This window comes from Solanum pennellii, chromosome 12, assembly GCF_001406875.1.
Source record: "Solanum pennellii chromosome 12, SPENNV200".
NCBI lineage: Eukaryota > Viridiplantae > Streptophyta > Magnoliopsida > Solanales > Solanaceae > Solanum > Solanum pennellii.
Genome location: NC_028648.1, coordinates 1442955 through 1463026, shown reverse-complemented (window position 1 = coordinate 1463026; position 20072 = coordinate 1442955). Strand labels below are relative to the sequence as shown.

General features: G+C 31.7%; 2 protein-coding genes across 10 annotated transcripts; both read left to right on the top strand.

Annotated features, from left to right (window-relative positions):
- Positions 1–5402: 5402 nt before the first annotated feature.
- On the top strand, positions 5403–10628 carry LOC107007182 (palmitoyl-acyl carrier protein thioesterase, chloroplastic). Its single transcript, XM_015205682.2, has 7 exons — positions 5403–5658; positions 6526–7141; positions 7241–7374; positions 8159–8272; positions 8537–8708; positions 8793–8861; positions 9934–10628. Exons 2-7 carry the CDS (start codon positions 6632–6634, stop codon positions 10201–10203), a joined length of 1269 nt encoding a protein of 422 aa, XP_015061168.1. The 5' UTR covers positions 5403–5658; positions 6526–6631; the 3' UTR covers positions 10204–10628.
- A 4069-nt stretch (positions 10629–14697) lies between these two features.
- On the top strand, positions 14698–19536 carry LOC107007183 (serine/threonine protein phosphatase 2A 57 kDa regulatory subunit B' kappa isoform-like). 9 transcript variants are annotated; one of them, XM_015205683.1, is made up of 7 exons: positions 14698–15143; positions 15243–15287; positions 15375–15431; positions 15518–15566; positions 15656–15712; positions 16200–17420; positions 18676–19536. In XM_015205683.1, the coding sequence occupies exons 6-7, from the start codon at positions 16263–16265 to the stop codon at positions 19036–19038; spliced, it is 1521 nt and encodes a 506-aa protein (XP_015061169.1). In that variant the 5' UTR covers positions 14698–15143; positions 15243–15287; positions 15375–15431; positions 15518–15566; positions 15656–15712; positions 16200–16262; the 3' UTR covers positions 19039–19536. The 9 variants fall into 9 exon arrangements, with proteins under 9 accessions (XP_015061169.1, XP_027769198.1, XP_027769197.1 ...); XM_027913397.1 differs by having other exon boundaries at positions 15522–15566; positions 16228–17420; positions 18676–19258; XM_027913396.1 differs by having other exon boundaries at positions 15522–15566; positions 16204–17420; positions 18676–19258.
- Positions 19537–20072: the final 536 nt, after the last annotated feature.

Sequence of the window (20072 nt, the reverse complement as noted above, 5' to 3'; positions counted from 1 at the left end):
CAACTACAACCTGTATAAACATCAGCCCAACCTAACAACTCACAGTTTACATAGAACGTAACTCAACAAAAACATTTAGACAAATTACATATCCTCCACAACAACACTTTAACAAACTACATATCCTCCACAACAACACTTTGGTAAATTACATATCCTCAACAACAATACTTTGGCAAATTACATTTCCTTAACAACAATACCTTGCCAAATTACATATCCTCAACAACAACACTTTAACAAATTTTATATCCTCAAGAACAAGCTCAGTATTCATCAATCACAAGTTCCACAGAAAGGCATTTACAAGATCAGCAAAACACAATATCAAGTTCACTAATGATAAGCATGTGCAATGCAATGGAATGCAATGTCAAGTATAATGATGCATGTCTGACCTAGTGATACACACCCGCTGTCTCTCAGTCCGGGACCCATGGGGGACATATCTGTCCATGCATCTGTCGCGGCGCACGACACGACCCTCGATAATAGTAACCATCGCGGCGCGCGATACGTCCCTCGAAATATAGTATCCATCGCGGCGCGCGATACGTCCCTCGAAATGGTACATCCTCTTAAGTACCCATTCTTTCTCAATGCACATAACACTTGTCACAACAAATGCCTCAGAATAATGCAGATGACAAGTTCACACATATAATGAGGAGATGACCATTTTCATAACATTGCACAGTTCACAACCACACAAACATGAAGTTACATCAACAATGATTCAACAAGCCTTCAACCCTTTCTCAACACAACAGACATAAACAATTAATCACATTGCCTTTTGTTATCCCCATTCTTTTCATCATTAGAATTAATCAATGTGGACAAGTCAACCCATCACCAATCCCGTTACTCCCAACATATACCACAAGGAAATACACGCATTTCATACACTTAACAAGAGTTTAGAAATCCACTTGCCTCAATTTATCGAACAATCACTCTGGGACTTGAGCCTTTCCTTTCTGTTGACCTTCCAAATCGATGCAATCTATTCAAGTATATATTCATAATTTATAAGTTATCGAGTCTATAAACACTCATATTATTCTATGTTTAGCCTAGACCCAAAAACTCGCTTAATTATATAATCAATTTCCTAAAGTTCAAATCTAAGGATAGGTCTTAATTCCACCAATTAACATAACTTTAATGTAACTTATATAATATACTATACCTTATATTTAATTACCTATCTCAATATATCAAAATATAGTTAATAGCGTGAGAACAAAATATTACTACATAAAGACGGAAGCCACTAATTACGAACCCACTGACATATGGACGAACAACAACCCAAACTACAGATTAACCATAACCTGCTTATATAAAATATGCAGAAATTTAACACATTATCCTTTTTACCATTAACCAATCATCACTCACCATTGTCAAATCATTAACTTCATCATTTTTATTCAAAAGCTCAACCAATCAATGACTCATATACGTACGTGTTGCCTTTACACATTTTCACTAAATAATTTTCTTACTTCACTAACGACATCCATATAATTAATGTACTAAAAGAATTGAAGTTAAATAATTTCCACCTGAAGCCGCCTTCCAATTCAACTCATCATTCCTCATTAGACAACAAATATTGGTAATATATTCATAATAATAAAGACACTGCATACGATAATCAAATTTGTCAATTTAAAATTTTACTTCCATTTATTATACCCATAATATCATACTAACGATATTAATACTATATTTCTGCAACTATCAACATTGGCAAGGAATAATTTTAGTTGAAATTTGTTACCTGTGACCGATCTCGTCTTTCCATCCTTTGGAGGATTAGAGCCGCCAGTAGTTGGTTTGGAACAGGAATGATAATATCTTCTCATTAATCTAATTTAACTTTTATTACCCTAAATTATATACCTAACTAATTATAAAAATAATAAAAGTGACCCACTATTTATTTTACTATTATTTTCTTTAACCACCAGTTAAATAATTATTAAAATTATCCCACTAATTTCATAGTTATAATTAGAATAGTCCAAAATTTCCATTTAGAATCTTTGGAAATTATTTTATGAAATAAAAAGCTCTAATATTTAAAACGACCAAATGGGTCGTTACATTTAGAAAACTCTGCTTTTTAAATAAAGTAAAAAGTTAAATAAAATATTCTCACGTTCGTAAATGGGTCCTTGATATTGTTGTTATTATTATTAATGGAAGTAAAAGATCCAGTCACATTTTCTTCTTTTAAATTATTATTAAGGCATTTGAAAATTTATTTGGAATCTAAAATTTTCCAAAAGAGCCCTTCGAAATTATTAATATTTTGTTGCTTAAGGTGTTTCACAATTAATATTAAAAATGATATATGATCTAAAAGAAAATGTTCTTTTATAGAAAAAAAATAGAATTGCGTATAATTTGTTGTTTTAAAGAAGTTTATTTCATTTCTTATTTTTTTTAAATAATAAAAAGTCAATACAAAATCTCAATGACAAATATTTGTTTTTTTTTTTAATTTATTATTGATTATAGATTTATTCCTAGACGCAATAGTACCCTATCAAATTAAATATTATTGTTATTAATACAAGCAAAAGACTCAAAAACTTAATTTCGATATTTGAAAATTTATTCGTACAAAAACCTATTGTGTTTTGTCAAGGAATTTAATTATATTTCCTATTTCCTGTTAAAGAAATTTTCAAGGCATAATATAAGCTTAAAATATTTTTGTTTTTTTCTTTTAAAAGTTGTTCCAAACGATAACTTTTTTTTTTCCTTCTAAAAAAACGAAAAATTCTACTAAAAAGGCTTTTGTTCTAGTTGTGTTGAATTCAGAGGTATGAAATAGGCGGATTAAAATAAATCGTTGGATTGAATCAGGTCAAATATTAATTTATTTAAAATTTATTTGAGTTGAAATCAGTCTGGTTAGAATGTAATTTATAATTCAACAAATATAATTTTTAAGTTTTCATTATTATTTTTTAAAATATTACTAATAGCTTTTAGTGTTAATAAATATTATATTTTTTATTATGACTATATATAGCATATCAAAATTTTAAAACTATATTTTTTAGATTGATAAGATTTCTCATAGGTCAAATTAGACTATATTTTAATTCAATTCTTAATGAGCTAAGTTAATAAATAAACGAATCTACAATCCGCTCAAATTTAAACAAATTAAACGTGCCATAATTTCATAAATTAATTTTGTCAACTCTAACTAAATCATAAGTTCTCAAATTCATTAAAACAACGAAAAAATTAGGCAAAAGTTTGGAAGAACAATATATGAGAAGAGGCTAATTATTCAATTACCCCCTCCCACAAACACGTTTTAAGAATAACACTTTGTTTATATTATCTAGTTTCGAGAAATATACCTTTCACTTTCGTTAAAACGATAAAAAAATTAAGCAAAAGTTTGGAAGAACAATATATGAGAAGAGGCTAATTATTCAATTACCCCCTCCCACAAACACATTTAAGAATAACATTTTATTTGTTTTATCTAGTTTTGAGAAATATATTTTTCAAAATCGGTAAAACGATAAAAAAAAATTAGGCAAATGTTTGGAAGAACAATATATGAGAAGATGCTAATTATTCAATTACCCCCTCCCATAAACACATTTAAGAATAACACTTTATTTGTATTGTATATTTTTGAAAAATATAAATCTATAACAAAAAGTAAAATACAAAATATATCAACTATAAAAGCGTAGGGTAAAAAATAAAATAAAATAATTAGATAATAAATAAAAGATAAATTAAAAGAAAGAAAAGACAACAACCCAAGTATAACAAAATGCAAATCGATTATTTCATAAAATGAAACCAATGTAATATAGACCAATGTAATATAGTTTGAACCATAAGACATTTTTTTGGCCTAAAATTATAGTACTAATAAAATAATTGATTTAAGAAAATATTTTCACAATAAAGTATTTATTATTAGGCAATTAAAACCTAAATATAAATTAACCGATGGCTGTCATAAACTCGTTAATATCCACACATAATATTTTTTTTATTAAAAAATATTCATAAGTCAATTATGTCTTTTTCTTAAATGATCTTGATGTATTTATATAAAATATTTTAATACCTATAATACTTTATAAACAATAGTATTAGGCTATTAGTAGCTGTAACAAAATTCTTCAACTAATTAAGTATGCTTTAAATTGAAATTAAATGATGCCACACTGAATATTTCAAATATAGAATACATAACCACGTGTTAAGTTAATTATATTATTACAAAAAAAAAATTATGAAAAAAGAAGATAATAATAATAATAATTAAAAAAAAAATCCATAAAGATTTAGGAAAGGAAATAAAGTAGAGGACAACCTAGCAAAGCGATAGAGTAATATAGAAGTTTTGGAAGATTAATGATATATTATATGCCCACTATCTTGAATTATTTTAAAAAATGAATATTCTCTTTGTGTCAATTTATTTAATTATTTCTTAATTTTAAAAAAATTATTAATTTTTTATGTTGCTTTAAATAAAAAAAGAAAAGAAAAGAAGAAAGAACTATTAATAAATTAATTAAAAGAATTGTTTAGTTGTTATATTTTGACAATCAAACTATGCAATTACATTTTATATGTCAATAATTATTTGGATGAACTGATAAATATTTTTCGTTTGACATATTGGCTAAACATAAATATATATATACTTCATCCGTTTTAATTTAATTGTCATAATCCAATATTCAATACTTTTTCTGTCCTCTTTTATTTATTATATTGCGCTTTTCGAAAGTCAAATTAAATTACATTAGTTTGATATTTTAAACAAAAAATTTAGATATTCAAATACTATATAAAAAGTACTATAAATTGTAATTTTTTTGCATATCAATATTATGAAAGTACATCTTTAAATATTAGTCAAAATTCTTATGATTTAACTCTAAAAATAAAAATTATGACAAACAATTATGAAGAAGGGAGTACGTTACTGTCTCAGTCTAATCTATTTATTTGATTATAAGTTGGTAATCCATAGAAGGAGCAAGTCTAATTTCAGTAACCACAGTAATTCTAGCGATCGATCTGCATTGTTCCTTCTATCGACAATGCATTCGTAGCCTTAATTGGTCAGTCTATAGAGTGCTAAAAGCAAACCTACGCTCTATATACATTAGTATGAATTAACACGATTTAAATCAAATCAAATAAATTAAAACAGCGGTCGTAATATGAGAAAAAGTAGTTTCCTTTTTGACAAAAAAAAAAGAAAAGGAAAATGGCATTTAGGTAAATAAGAGAAAAAGTAAGGGTAAAGTTATGAAGTGAAACGCGAAGCATGAGGAAGCCAGGTGGATAGTTTATAAAAATGGGTTACTAAAACAGTGTATCCTTACCACCCAGATTCCCTTATTTCTCTCTCAATTTTCAATTTTTTTTTTGTGTTTTTTTTCAAAATTAAAATTAATTTTTTTTTTCTCTCTTGAGCTCTAAAAACAAATTTAACAGAGAAAAAAGGACCACTTACAAAGATCACAAACCCTAGAATTTGTTTTGAAAATCTTATATATTTTGATCGGGTTTGCTGATCAAATTTGTAGTCTTTTTTATTAATTTTTTTTACAACTGTTATACAGTTTTAACAAGCTCAAAAAGGTTAGTATTTTTTTTTTTGAATTTTTTTGAATTTTTTTTTGAATATTTATGTTTGATCTGGTTGAATTTTTGCTTGGTATAATGTAGTGGTGAAAATGTTTGTAATTTGAGTGGAATGTGGAGGATTAGATTTTTTTTTTTTTGAAATGTTTGAGGCTCAGATCTGTTGTTGTTTTATAATTTATGATTGAATTTTGTTTTGTTTGGGTGTTGTAGAGGGTTTATGTTTGTTTTTGAGGGATTTTGTTATTGACAAATTGTTTGAAATGGTTTAATTTGGAAATTAGTTTGTTAATTTCAGCTCTATATGCTTAGAAATTTATGATAATAATTGTAGTATGAAGATTTGTGTGGAAAGATGCAAGCTTTTTGGTGTTATTATGTATTGGATTAAGATATTTTTTTTGAAATTTATTGTGGTGCTGGTTTGGTTGGCTGGGGATGGTGAAAAGATGAGTGGTTTTAATATGTTGAGGTGGTGATGATGTTTAATTAGTTTTATGATGATATTGGGTGAGATTTTTAATTGTTATCTGAAACTGTGTTAGTGATTGGGGGTTATGGTGCATGATTATGAAAGCCTGTTGGTTTTGTTTGGCTGCAAAAAAAGTTCATTTCTTTAGAAATATTGTAAATATTCAAGCTTTTTTTATCAGTAGTTACATGAAGAAATTTTAGGTTCTTGAATTTCATAGCTATATAATAGTGATATGTTATCTGGAAACAGCCTCGAGGTAGGGGTAAGGTCTGCGTACACTGTACGCTCCCCAAACCCTGCTTATGAGATTACAGTGGGTTTGATGTTGTTGTTAACTTCTTGTTGTTGTTGTTGTTGTTAAGTGATGTTTTACTTGCGTGATGTTGCAGGAAGAAAGGTGTCAGTCTTTGATCGGTTTTAGTGTTCGTTCGTAATCCATTTACAATATAATTTGAACGAAGGGAGATTGACTTGCTAATATACGATAGTTTGTTCATGATGGCCACTGCTGCTACATGTGCATTCTTCCCTGCTGCTAATCAACCTCCTGAGTCTGGAGCAAAATCGTCTGGAAATTTAGGAGGAAGTCTTCCTGGAAGTATAGATACACGGGGGCTTAATGTTAAGAAGCCTTCTTTTGGGAGCCTACAAGCTAAGGCCAATGCACAAGCACCACCTAAGGTGAATGGAACAAAGGTAGGCGTTATGGATGGCTTCAAGAACGATGATGAGGTGATTTCTTCACATCACCCAAGGACTTTTATCAACCAGTTACCTGATTGGAGCATGCTCCTCGCTGCCATCACGACAATTTTTTTAGCTGCTGAGAAGCAATGGATGATGCTTGATTGGAAGCCTAAGCGTCCTGATATGCTCGCTGATCCATTCGGATTAGGAAAAATTGTGCAGGATGGCTTTGTTTTCCGTCAAAATTTCAGCATCAGGTCCTATGAAATAGGGGCTGATAGGACTGCGTCTATAGAAACAATGATGAATCATTTACAGGTATTCTAGGTTTTCATTTCCATTTGTAAAGAATTATTGACTTTAAGTTGTGGACGCATCTTGTTTTGATAATTTCACGAGCTTGAGTTTGTTCTGCAGGAAACTGCTCTTAACCATGTCAAGAGTGCTGGACTCATGCATGGTGGGTTTGGATCAACTCCAGAGATGTCCAAGAGAAATTTGATCTGGGTCGTTACGAAAATGCAGGTTGTGGTGGACCGTTATCCTACTTGGTAAGTTTCTACATGTACATGGATGAGATTACGTCTCTCATATGTTGTATCAGATAAAATTCACCAGTTTTTTGAACAATCTTTGTTGATCAACGTTTTCGGCAATTCAAGATTGAGTGTCAATACTCCAGAATTTGTTAATTATGTTTCATAAAAATTTCTTTGAACACACATTGGTGTAATGTGCTTAACCTCAAGTCAGTTTTCTTTTCTTATTTAGTCCTATAGCCTGTTTGACAACTTCTCAAATCAGCTTATTTTGAAGAGTGCTTCTGGAAAAAAGAAGAAGCACTTTTGGCCTTCCAAAACTTGGGCAAACAGGTTATTAAAGTGTTCTCATAGCGTTTTGCTCTTGTGTGATATGGACATCACTTGGGTTAAATCAAATTTAATTTGATTCCCTTATGTTAATGTCTGTGAAGTCTTTAGGAACATGATCAATTTAAATGGGAAAAGTTTGTTTTACACAATCAGAAATCTCTCAAGCTCTTTAGGTGCCAAGTAACACTCTGTTGTTGATTGTTTTGCACTTTTGCTCATTTGCCATCTGGCTGCTAAGTATTTAAATTCCCTGTTGTGAATTACAGTTGTGGACTATCCATAGGAGCAATATGAGGTTTTCTTACATTTGTTGTATAGTTGAAGATTTGAAGCCATTTCGGATCTTTTGGGGATTATTCTTTATTTTTCCTACTGATCTCCCTATTAATCTTTGTAATGCTACATGCACAGTTTCTTTGACATGGGAGATGAAGATCCTTTGACTGATTTTTTTTTTTCACAGGGGTGATGTTGTTCAAGTAGACACTTGGGTAGCTGCATCGGGGAAAAATGGTATGCGCAGAGATTGGCTCCTCCGCGATAGTAATACTGGGGATATATTGATGAGAGCTTCCAGGTAGGAGCATTATTGTCTAATCTACTTCAGTTTGGTTAATTTTGGCACAATGATCAGTTATCTTCAATGTAAAATGATCTTATCGTTCCTACTTAGGCTTTGTATTTATAAGTTTGCAACCTTCTCGTTGGATTTGGTTGTTTTAGGACTATGTCGTAGCTCCTGTTCTTTTCTGTTGTATCTTTGGTAGCCAAACATGAAGCGCTTGATGATATATTCATTGGTTCATAACTGTGATGTCTTTATATTTCCATTTGCTTGCAGCCAATGGGTGATGATGAATAAGGAGACGAGGAGATTATCTAAAATACCAGATGAGGCTCGGGCTGAAATTGAAGGTTATTTTGTTGACTCACCTCCTGTTATTGATGATGACAGCAGGAAGCTGCCAAAACTTGACGAGACAACAGCAGACTACACTCGAACTGGTTTAACTGTAAGTTGAAGTATTCATCAATGGTGACTTTGTCGCACCTAAGGACATCATTTTTATTATATTCTAAGTTGTTGAAATTTACAGCCAAGATGGAGTGATTTAGATGTCAACCAGCATGTTAATAATGTCAAGTACATTGGCTGGATTCTTGAGGTAAAACTTCAACTGTTTCCTCCTCCTTTCTAAAATAAAATTTTCTTTCCTGTTACTGCTTTTAATGTATTATGGTTTATAATTAGGGTATGCTGCATAATAGATGAGTTGAGGTTTCATCGTGTTCTGAAATTATGTGGACAGGACAATGCAGAAAGAAAAGGAAAATTAAAAGGTCGTGTGTTTGCTCACACACTAACCCAACCAACTTCTGTATTTGTTGGATTTGTAGTGGTATTGGATATCCTAAGGTTTCAGATAGAGCTGAAATACATCCAGTGATGTGTATATCTGTTAGGAGCCATCTGCATAGTCCATTAAGTTATGAAACGCGTATTTGTTGATGTTACTGCTCCTTGCTTGTATGCTCTGTACTGCTTTTCTATTAGTTGCCATGTTTTCTTCTCTGTTCTTTTCCCTCTTTATTACTACTTTGTTTAGCTTCACTTGAGCCGAGGATCTTTCGGAAACCGCCTCTCTGCCTACACGAGGTAGGGGTAAGGTCTGCGTACACTCTACCCTCCCCAAACCTCACTCTCTCTGTATGTTGTTGTATAGTGCAACCAGTAAGTGTGAAAAGTGTTCCAATAATTGAGCACAGTAATAAACTTATTCCTGTCTTCTAGCGGCTGATAAGTACAATGTCTCGCTATTTCTTTTATTTTTTATCTAACAATAATTAGTTTCACCCCAGGGGATCTTGTTGTCCCTATAAAGGGGTAGTAGTTATTGCTGTTGTGGTGTATGAGCATGAAATCTTTATATCAACCTTAAATAGGAAAGCTTAAAGAACTCGAGTGAGCACTCTGACATGCATTGTACTGAAAAATCGATGGTCATTGATCTTCGACTTTATTGGCCTTCAGTGCTCGTTCTCCTTGCCGTTTGCATAAAGCATAAATTATTTGTCACAATAGTAGTAATAATCCTTTTGGGACTAGTGGGTTGGAGAACTCCAAATTTCTCAGGTCTAACGGTGTACATTAACAAAGAAACATTCTCTTGAAGTGCTTCAAAATCTTGATAACATCATGTAATTTCATGTAATTTCGGAACATGTCTTTGGCTGCAGAGTGCACCCATGCAAATACTAGAGGGTTGTGAGCTTGCTGCCATGACTCTGGAGTACCGCAGGGAGTGCAGAAGGGACAGTGTGCTTCAGTCTCTTACCTCTGTACTCGACAAGGAAGTCGGTGACTTCACCGACTTTGGCAATGTCGAGTGTCAACACGTCCTTCGACTTGAAAATGGCGGAGAGGTTGTTAAGGGACGGACTGAGTGGAGGCCGAAACTTGTCAATGGAATTGGAACCCTAGGCGGATTCCCAGCCGACTTCGCCTGAGCTATCTATATGTCACAATCCTTTGTGAATCCTCCAACTTGTGCTCTTTGATCTTTATATATATATATCCCCTCTCTCTATATCTATATATCTATATATATATATAAAATATATATGTTTCCTCCTTACCCCTTTCCCCATTTTTTTCTTCTTTTTACCCTCTTGCCTCTTTTCTTTCCCCTTAGATATTATTAGTGAAATTATCAGTGATTGTAAGTATAGTCCTTGTGTCTAATGTCTTTATTTCATTTAAGCATTGTTGCCCTATACTCCAAGAACTTTCTTATCTTTTGTCCCCTTCACCTTGCTGGCAATTAAACTTGCCTCTAGAAATGACATTGCTGAACTGGACAGCAAATGGAACATTTTTTTATTTGTGGCAATTCTTTTCTTTATCTGTAATGCATTATATTTGTTCTTATTCTCATGTGGTCCAATCTCATTTTTGTCATTAATTTAGTGTATGGAAGTTTCCTCTTTGTACTTCCTCCTTCCCCAAACGGCGTTTGATTGGTCACAAAATTTAACACGTATCGTTTAGGATACGATGAAGTGAGTAGAGAACGATGATGTATTATGTGTTGTGGAACACATACATTGGTAAATAATTTGAAATATCAAAAGGTATTTATTTGGAATGGTATTAAACAAATATGACTAATAATGGTTAATTGATGATGTTTAAAGATGCCTAGTTATATATTGGAGAAGAATGATTGTCAATTAATTTTACTTTTATAAATTGAATCTTTTTGCATTTTTGTTGTGTCTTTTAGTGACAAAGGCCTCTCTTTTTTGTTGGTGGATGAGTATCTTTTTATCAATCAAAGTTCAAATTTTTAATAGTAGATATGAATATATCATAAAAGTAGAACTAGACAATCAACTTTACAGATAATTTTGGATTTAAAATAAGTTTGTGGAAGATAATTGGGCTTACTTTTTTTTCTTTTTCTTTTAACTTCACTTGCTAGACTATATTTGTTACGATTTAAACTCATGACATGTATTGTTCACGATCGATCAAACCTCACATATTTATCCTTTAGGTTATACCATAATTGAGTTCAAATAGTGCACATATCTTCCTAATAAGAAGTTAAGGGTAACATTTTTTATCGAAACTGATAAACACATCTTTTTCTTGTTGGGAAGGTACTTATAGCACTCCGACTTGCCTATTCGTGTTTTGAATATGCAGAGAGATATGTCTTATAATGTTCTTCATTTTTTTTCTTCCATTTAATGAGTGAAGATGTCTTATGCGCCTCTTTTTCAAAAGCTTGTTAGAATTGAAGTCTTTCTGTTCTTCTTTTCAAATCGCGTTCATCACTTGTTTTTTCCTAACTTGTACTGCATATACGATTATTGAATATGTTTAGGGATCTTTCTTTCCTTTTCATAATTTAACTTCGTCGAACTCAATTATCAATTTTAAGTCCTATAAAAAAAAGGATTGTCAAGAATCACTCGAAAATAGCCTCTCGATCCCATAAAGACAAGGATAAGAGATGTACATCTTATTCTTCTTAGACTTCATTACACTAAATATATTGTTCTAATATTTTTTCCCACTTCATATATAATTTGTTATTAATTAGGGCTACTAAAGAATACTTCATCAAAAAAAATAAATAATTAAGGCTACTAAAGAATCTTAAAGAAACAAAAAGAAAAACTTCAACTTTCTCAATCTTGAAATAAAAACCATTCAAAAGAAAGAGGCTTCTATTGTCAACTAACAAAATACTTTTACTAAAATTAATTTTGTCTTCAAAAAAAAAAAAAAAAAGGATGGAAAATGAATGAGTGGTGGAGAAAAAAAAAAGATAAAAAGCCAATCACCATGTATATAATAATATCACTTTGGTACTTTTCTTTATTTTCCTCCGGTATCGTATATTCATATTGAAGCCTAATTATTTTAAATTTATACAACGTAGGGCTTTATTTGAGGGAATCTTTTTATATTTACAGTTTAAACTGAATTTCTCTAATTAAAAGATTAGCAATCTCATTCACTGCACTACGATATATATATTTATAGTAAACAAAATAAAGAATCTTGAAAAACAAAATAATGTGTCAACCATGAGACTTCACATGAGTAGGGAACAATTCATTAACTTTGTCTTAATTGTGAAAAAAAAATAATAATAATATAATATCCAAATATCTCTCTTATCACATGCTATTTGCTCTTTTTAGTACATTTGTCACATGCAAAAGTGAGCCAGAGTGGATAGGAATATTAAGAATAAAAAGAATATTGATTAAAAATTAAGATTAGGTCAATCATAGAATTTACTATAATTAATTAGACACAATTTTTTAGATGTTACAAGTGACAGTTTTTTTTATCTAGTTTAGTTTATCTGCCCATAATAAATTTATTGTTTTATATGGTCTTCTTGGATTTCTTATTATATATATATTTTTATCCATAGTGATGATCAAATTAATTTATATGTGCAAAATAAAAGTTTTATTCATATTCAATATTTATATTAAATTAATTGATTATTTTTTATCGAAGTTTAAACCACATTTTTAATTGCATATTATCTTATTTTCTCATGGCATATTTTTTGTATTAAGTTGAAATTAATTTTATGTAACTCAAATTTGAGTACTATATAACACTCAAAATAAACATAATTAAGATGAGGACATTGTAACTAATTGACAATTAAGCAATAAGTGGAGTTGTTAATTAATTACCTTTAGAATTTCTATTCAACAAATTGTTTTGGTAAACCTAATTAACAAATTGACACACTTAACTCTTGCACTAATTCACCTGATGATGTCCCAAACACAAATATAATTAAGATCAGGTGACGTAAAATCATATATTTTTCGTAATTTTTTTTGCTTTCTTCATCCCAAAGACACTCTAAATAAAGTTATTTCTCGATAATTAAAAAAACGAAATAATAATTATCACCGCAAACAAAAAGTAAATTAAAAGCATATAGACCAACTAATAAGATACATGTTTTTTTTTTAAATGAAAAGTGCAAGAAAATAAAACAAAAAAAGACACATAAAATTAGGCTAAAATAATGGTATGTAATTTGTCCAACAATATAATCCACTAGCTATTATTACACATGATTTAATTTAAGTTGCAATGTATTTGGACTAATTAATTTTGATCCTTTTTAACAAAGTAATAAAATAAAATAAAGTGTATACCGACATAAACATTTTTTTGAAAAACATTGATGTGACATAATCTTCATTTCATTTATCCACGCTTATATGATTAATATTCAAGGCATACACCATGTACTCAACTTCGAAAAATATTCATAAAATGAGAGTTGCGGAAATATAAAAATTAAATACGTTGAGGATATACTGTGAAAAAATTATTTAAAATGATGTGATGTGTTTTGTATCGATCTATAAATATGAAATATAACAAGTAAAATAAGTAGACAAAATAGATTTAAAATCGCATATACAGTCTCAAAAATTTATAGCACATTGCTTAATGTTAATACATACTTAGCTAAAAATAAGACTAATTAAAGAAAAAGATTTATATAGATAATAATCACTAATCAATATAGATATTAGACTTGGATGAATAGATTTTTATCATGCTTTTTACTCTTATTCTATTTATTATGATAATGATATGATATGAGTTCAAATATCGAAATGAAAATCGATACAATCAATTTTCACTTGTTTAGAACTAAGACGTTATTATTATATTATTGTATATCGAACACGCGAATAGAAAAAAAAATAAAAAGAATAATAACATAATTTTCTTTTTTTTCGAAAAAAGTTTTATCCAAATTTTTCCTTTTTAACTACTACATTGTAAAATATATTTGAGCAAATTCACTTGATCGTCTCTATGACTAATGAAATTTATATTGATGTTGACGTTTAAAAATATGACCTAATAATCGATAAAATTAAAATAAAATCATTAATAATTTATTGTTTAAACTTCTACCCTTTTTATTTTTCTTTATTTATTTATTTATTCTTTTTGTTTAATCAGAAAAAATATGAATATTTATGTTTACTCAATCATAAATTATTATTAGTATATATATATATTAAACAAAAAGAATAAATAAATAAATAAAGAAAAATAAAAAGGGTAGAAGTAGCACTAACAAGAATCTTGTGAAATTATATCACAAGCTGAATGTGTCAACAACAAAGTATGTATACATCTACATATACATATTTTTAATCTTCAATTAAATCGTTCGATATTCATATTAAAAATTCAAATAGCATTCAAATAACTATTAAAATATACGTTGAAGTTAAGCTAATCAAATATTTATTTCAATCGATAATAACAAACATCACGTATAAACCAATCAAATATTTAAGATACGACTCAGATAAGAAACTCGCGAAAAAAGCGAAAAAATTTGAAATGTGTTGATTTTACGGTTGGTGAAATGAAATTATTTGACAAAAGTAAATAATGTTAGGAAGAATAAGAAAAAAATAATTAATATGAGTACATAAGAGTCACCATCTTATGCCGGCAATTTCTGTGAAGATGCCACTGAGTCATTCAAGCTGTGGCACTTGGATCGAGGACACAAAAAAATGGAAGTGAGAGAGGCCATTGTAGCAGTAGTAGTACTACTACTAGTGCTGTTGCTTTAGTTTAACATATGGATGAACAATCAAGAATTTGAAAGAAATTAGTGTGTGTGTGTGTGTGTTTTTCTTGATAAAGTTAATCAAGAAAGAAAGAAAAAAAAATGGGCTCCTCAAAAACTCATCATTGTGTCTTCAATCCCAAGTTAAAAAAGAAGGACATGATGTGATTGCTCCCATTACCTGTTTTTTTTCTTCTTATTACCTTCTCTCTTTACTAGTATTGTAATAAAGTTTCAATCTTTCTGAAATTTCATCTGAGGAATCTTTTGAGGAAGTTGACAAAACCCCAGGTTCTATTTTTCACTATGTATCTCAGATCTTTTGTAGAAATGCTGTGATGTTGCTAAAGTTTGATTCTTTTTTGGTTTCTTGAATTGTTGTTGGTGTAGTTTTGGGCAATTTCATAAGTTCAGAGGTCATTAGCTGAACCCCAGGTTCTATTTTCACTCTTATCTGTCAGATCTTTTTGGGAAATGCTGTGATGTTGCTAAAGTTTGATTCTTTTTTGGTTTCTTGAATAGTTGTTGGTGTAGTTTTGGGCAGTTCCATAAGTTCAGAGCTGATTAGCAGAACCCCAGGTTCTATATTCACTCTTATCTGTTAGATCTTTTGAGAAATGCTGTGATGTTGCTAAAGTTTGATTCTTTTTTGGTTTCTTGAATAGGTAGTTTTGGGCAGTTCCATAAGTTCAGAGCTGATTAGCAGAACCCCAGGTTCTATTTTCTTACTTTTGTCTGTTAGATCTTTTGAGAAATGCTGTGATGTTGCTAAAGTCTGATCCTTTTTTTGGTTTCTTGAATAGTTGTTGGTGTAGTTTTGGGCAATTTCATAAGTCCAGGGCTGATTAGGAAAACCTCAGGTTCTATTTTCTTACTGTCTCTTAGATCTTTTGAGAAATGCTGTGATATTGCTCAAGTTTGATCCTTTTTTTTTGTTTTTTTTTGGAAGTTGTTAAGAGTAGTTAAAGATTTCAACTTTAGTTATTCAAAATTTGCTGAAACTGATATAGCTCAAGTGTGATTCTTTTCTTCACAGTGCTTACTTTTTTGGCCTCTGAATGTCAATGATCTGCTATTTAATTTTGCTCAGTGTTCCATTTTGTGTTGTGGTGGCCTCTGTGTAAATTCTGTACCAGATCTGAGATTTATGCAACAGTGGATTTAGTAATGAGATTTCGGTTTCGATGAGCTTTTTAGATGAAAAAATTGATATGAATTTAAGATGTGTAGTTCTGATAATAAAGCTGTCTTCTAAACATTCTGGTTATGTTTGCCACAAGATGTGTTATTTTCTTCAAAGTTTTGTTGGTTTGTTTTCTTATGCTTTTTTCTTTGAAATTTGCTTAGGTAGATTTTTTTTGGAGTGTTGGCTTAGGTTTTAGTCTTGCTGCAAGTTGGAGCAACGCTACTATGCTCAAGCAAATTCTTGCAAAACTTCCTAGGAAATCATCAAAATGTGATACGTTTGATTCATCGGGAAGCAATTCCTCAAACAACACCTCAAACTTGGGGAATGGAATTCAGTTTACCAATAGTTGCACAGTCATAGCTAACAGGCTGAATGTAGTGAAACGGATGTCGACAGCAATTTTTCCTGCGAGTATTGTGGCCGGTGGTGAGTCTGTGGCACCACATGTGCCCTTTAAAGATGTTTCAAATGCGGAGAAGCAAAGCTTATTTGTAAGCAAGTTGAATCTCTGCTGTACCATTTATGATTTCAATGATCCAGATAAAGATTCCGCAGAGAAGGACTTGAAACGACAAGTTCTGCTGGAGCTGAATGAGTTTGTTGCTTCAGGATCTGCAAGATTCACGGAATCAGCAATTGCTGCAGTATGTAAAATGTGTGGAGTTAACATGTTCAGAACTTTTCCTCCCAAGTATTTCTCAGCTCGCGGTGAAAGTGAAGATGAAGAACCGATGTTTGATCCAGCTTGGTGTCATTTACAACTTGTTTATGACTTGTTCCTTAGCATAATCGGCCAAGGTTCTCTTGATGCAAAGGTTGCTAAGAAATACATTGACCATTCTTTCATATTGAAACTGCTTGACCTATTTGATTCTGAGGACCCAAGAGAAAGAGAATGCTTGAAATCAGTATTGCATCGCCTTTATGGGAAGTTCATGATGCACAGGCCTGCTATCCGAAAGGCTGTAAGCAATATCTTTTATCGTTTCGCTTTTGAGACTGAAAGACATAACGGGATTGCGGAGCTTCTGGAGGTTTTCGGAAGTGTAATTAGTGGTTTTGCTTTACCATTAAAGGAAGAGCATAGATTATTCTTCTCAAGGGCCTTGCTACCTCTGCACAAGCCAAAGTCCTTGGGTATCTATCATCAACAATTAGCATATTGTGTTGTACAGTTCATAGAAAAGGAACAAAATCTGGCTAGCATAGTGATAACGAGATTGTTGAGATATTGGCCAGTGACAAGTAGCCAGAAACAATTGATGTTCATCAGTGAGTTGGAAGAGATTTTAGAAATGATCAGTATTCCAGAGTTTGAGAAGATCGTGGTGCCACTGTTTCGTCGTATAGGCTATTGCCTTAACAGCTCCCATTTCCAGGTAATATTTCTTAATCAACACGCTCTTGGATTACATAACTCTCAAACTATTATGGTCACAATAAAGAGGGAGTCTCTCCTTGGGTCGAGGTTCTGTCAGAAACCTCTTTACCATATTGGTACATAGTTGAATTGGTCTCGGTGATGTCTTAATTGACAGAATTGGAGACAATATTTTTCATATGCATGTTAGATAAATAGCAAATCCAATGCTCGGGCTTAAGGTTATGGTAATTTCAATTTCAAATTGTTGTGTCCACAACTTTAGAATGGTTTGTGAAGCTTAGGATGTCACCAAGCATGAAATTTCTTGTCATTTCATGCAATTAGTATACTATTTTTTATGTCACTGTATACCATACTGATAGTTTTAACTTCAAGTTGAACGTTAGAAGCTGGCTTCGCGAAAAGAGAAGGAAAAAAGAAGACCCCGGAAGTCGGATTTCGAGATCTTACCCATCATTTTATTGCACCCTTCCTTTGAAAACTTCTGTCAATATTATGTGAAATTGTTGAAGATATAGATTTCTTATACGTAGAATTGTTGAAGATTTATTCTTGACAACATAGCCAGATATTTATAATCTCTTGATTAAAATGCTACGTCTCCCATTATTTTGCGGGATATCTTCAAGCCCTTGAAAGAGCCTTCTCAGCCTCTTGTTTATCTTAATAATAACTATTCGTGACATTTTTTGGTCTACAGAGTTACCGGTATTTGTGTTGGTGGGACCTCCATAGGATTAGTTGAGATACACACAAGTTGACACGGGCACCACATGGTTATCAAAATAAGTATATCTATACTTTGCATAGCTCTAAACTCCAAGTACCCCCGAGAGGCTAATTTTACTTTGTTATCCCAACTTTGACATAATAGATGCATAATCCTTTTTTCCCCGAAAGAATACTGGAATGAAATGGGTCCGAATGGAGCAGAGTAGATAATACTTATATAGAATATTCATATAGCTGACCAAAGTTTATGATTGAGTTGTAGTTGCTTTTCTTTTTCTCTTCTCTTGTGGGAGAAGGTGTGGAGGGGGTTTGTTCCACTTGTACAAAAAGGGGAAGCCCGGTGCATGAAACGTCCCGTATTCACACAAGGTTCGGAGAAGGGCAGCACCTCAAAGGAGTCTGCAAAATTGGATATTTGTTTCATGTCTGGTTAATCCGTGTTTCTGTTTTCTTTTTCTTCCGAATATAGACTATCTTGAACTCATTCAGACTTTCTCCCTCTTATAACGAACTTGCAGGTGGCTGAAAGAGCACATTTCTTGTGGAACAACGATAACGTCCTTAACCTCGTTATGCATAACAGGCATGTAATCATGCCAATTATTATCTCAGCTTTAGAATGGAACAGCCAGAACCACTGGAATAAAGCAGTTCTTAATCTCAGTCAAAACGTGAGGAAAGTCTTCTCCGAGATGGATGAAGAGCTTGTACTCGAGTGCCAACACAAGCTTGAAGAAGAAAATGCAAAGTCAAATGTAGCAGCGGAGAGACGAAGGTTGACATGGGAGCGTCTAGAAATTGCTGCTAAGTATGAACCTGTTACCGTTCCTTCTAATATTCCAGGCCTCGTTAAACCCCCCACCTGTCTCGTTTCTTGCTAATTTGATCTTGATCGATAGAAAGAACCATTTTAGCTCTCATTCACGCGGTTTTTATTTCGTGAAGAAGTAAAAAAAGGAAACATGCATGTCCTGTTTCTTTAGTGTAAGGATTTTGTGTCTTGGAATATGGATGTATATAGGGAGATGCCACAAGGCATCATCATGTTCACATTTCAACTATTTCCCAAAGCTGTGCTAAGTGACTTGCTACTACCATTTACTTATTCTTTTGGCTTTTTAAAAAGATAAGTCATTTGGTTGCACTCACTTGCACTAGGTAAAGGTAAGTATCGGAAACAGTTTCTCTATCTCTACCTCCACGAGGTCGGGGTAAGGTCTACGTACACTCTACTTCTCTAGACTCCACTTGTCGGATTACATTTGGTATGTAGCTGTTATTTGGTTGCACTCACTTACATCACAGTTTTATTGTTTTTTTATACAATTGATGTATGCATATGGCTGGATTTACTGTTGAAGTTACTAGTTTTGACACAAGTCATGACTCAATAGTTTTGGTCCAAATTCTGTATTTGTTTGTACCTATTCAAAACTTAATAAATAAAAAAGAGGTTGTGGTCCAAAATATTTAAACATTAAATCCTGAATCCGTCTAGGCAAAATACTACAAAGGTTGGTCTGGTATAACTATAGTATTAAAACACACTTCGATGTTGAATCAGTGTACGCATGTTTGTAGTCAGTTGGAAACAAATATTTGGCTAATTCAGCATCGAAGTGACGGAGGGTATAAAAAAAGAACAATGAATAGTTAAGTTATGAAACTTTCGAAAATAATGATAAAATGTTTTTTCAACTCTTTAAACTATATAGTATAATGTCAAAAAGACATGAAAATGTGAGTAGGTCACAAGCCAGCTAGGGTCATAATATGTTAGGATACATAGACATGTGAACCATTGTTGTCTAGTTGTATTCTACACTTGCATAGTTGTCTTCCCATCAATAAATGCCAAAAAATTTTTTGAAAAAGTTTGAGAAAGCACTACATCAGCTAGAGGTATCCGCGTTGC

Bases quoted from the DNA above. Each gene is read 5' to 3' on its own strand.
- LOC107007182 (XM_015205682.2), top strand. From the start codon at position 6,632: ATGATGGCCACTGCTGCTACATGTGCATTCTTCCCTGCTGCTAATCAA. The intron at 7,142-7,240 runs GTATTCTAGGTT...TTTGTTCTGCAG, and splicing joins CAATGATGAATCATTTACAG to GAAACTGCTCTTAACCATGT. The intron at 8,273-8,536 runs GTAGGAGCATTA...ATTTGCTTGCAG, and splicing joins ATATTGATGAGAGCTTCCAG to CCAATGGGTGATGATGAATA.
- LOC107007183 (XM_015205683.1), top strand. From the start codon at position 16,263: ATGCTCAAGCAAATTCTTGCAAAACTTCCTAGGAAATCATCAAAATGT. The intron at 17,421-18,675 runs GTAATATTTCTT...ACGAACTTGCAG, and splicing joins TTAACAGCTCCCATTTCCAG to GTGGCTGAAAGAGCACATTT.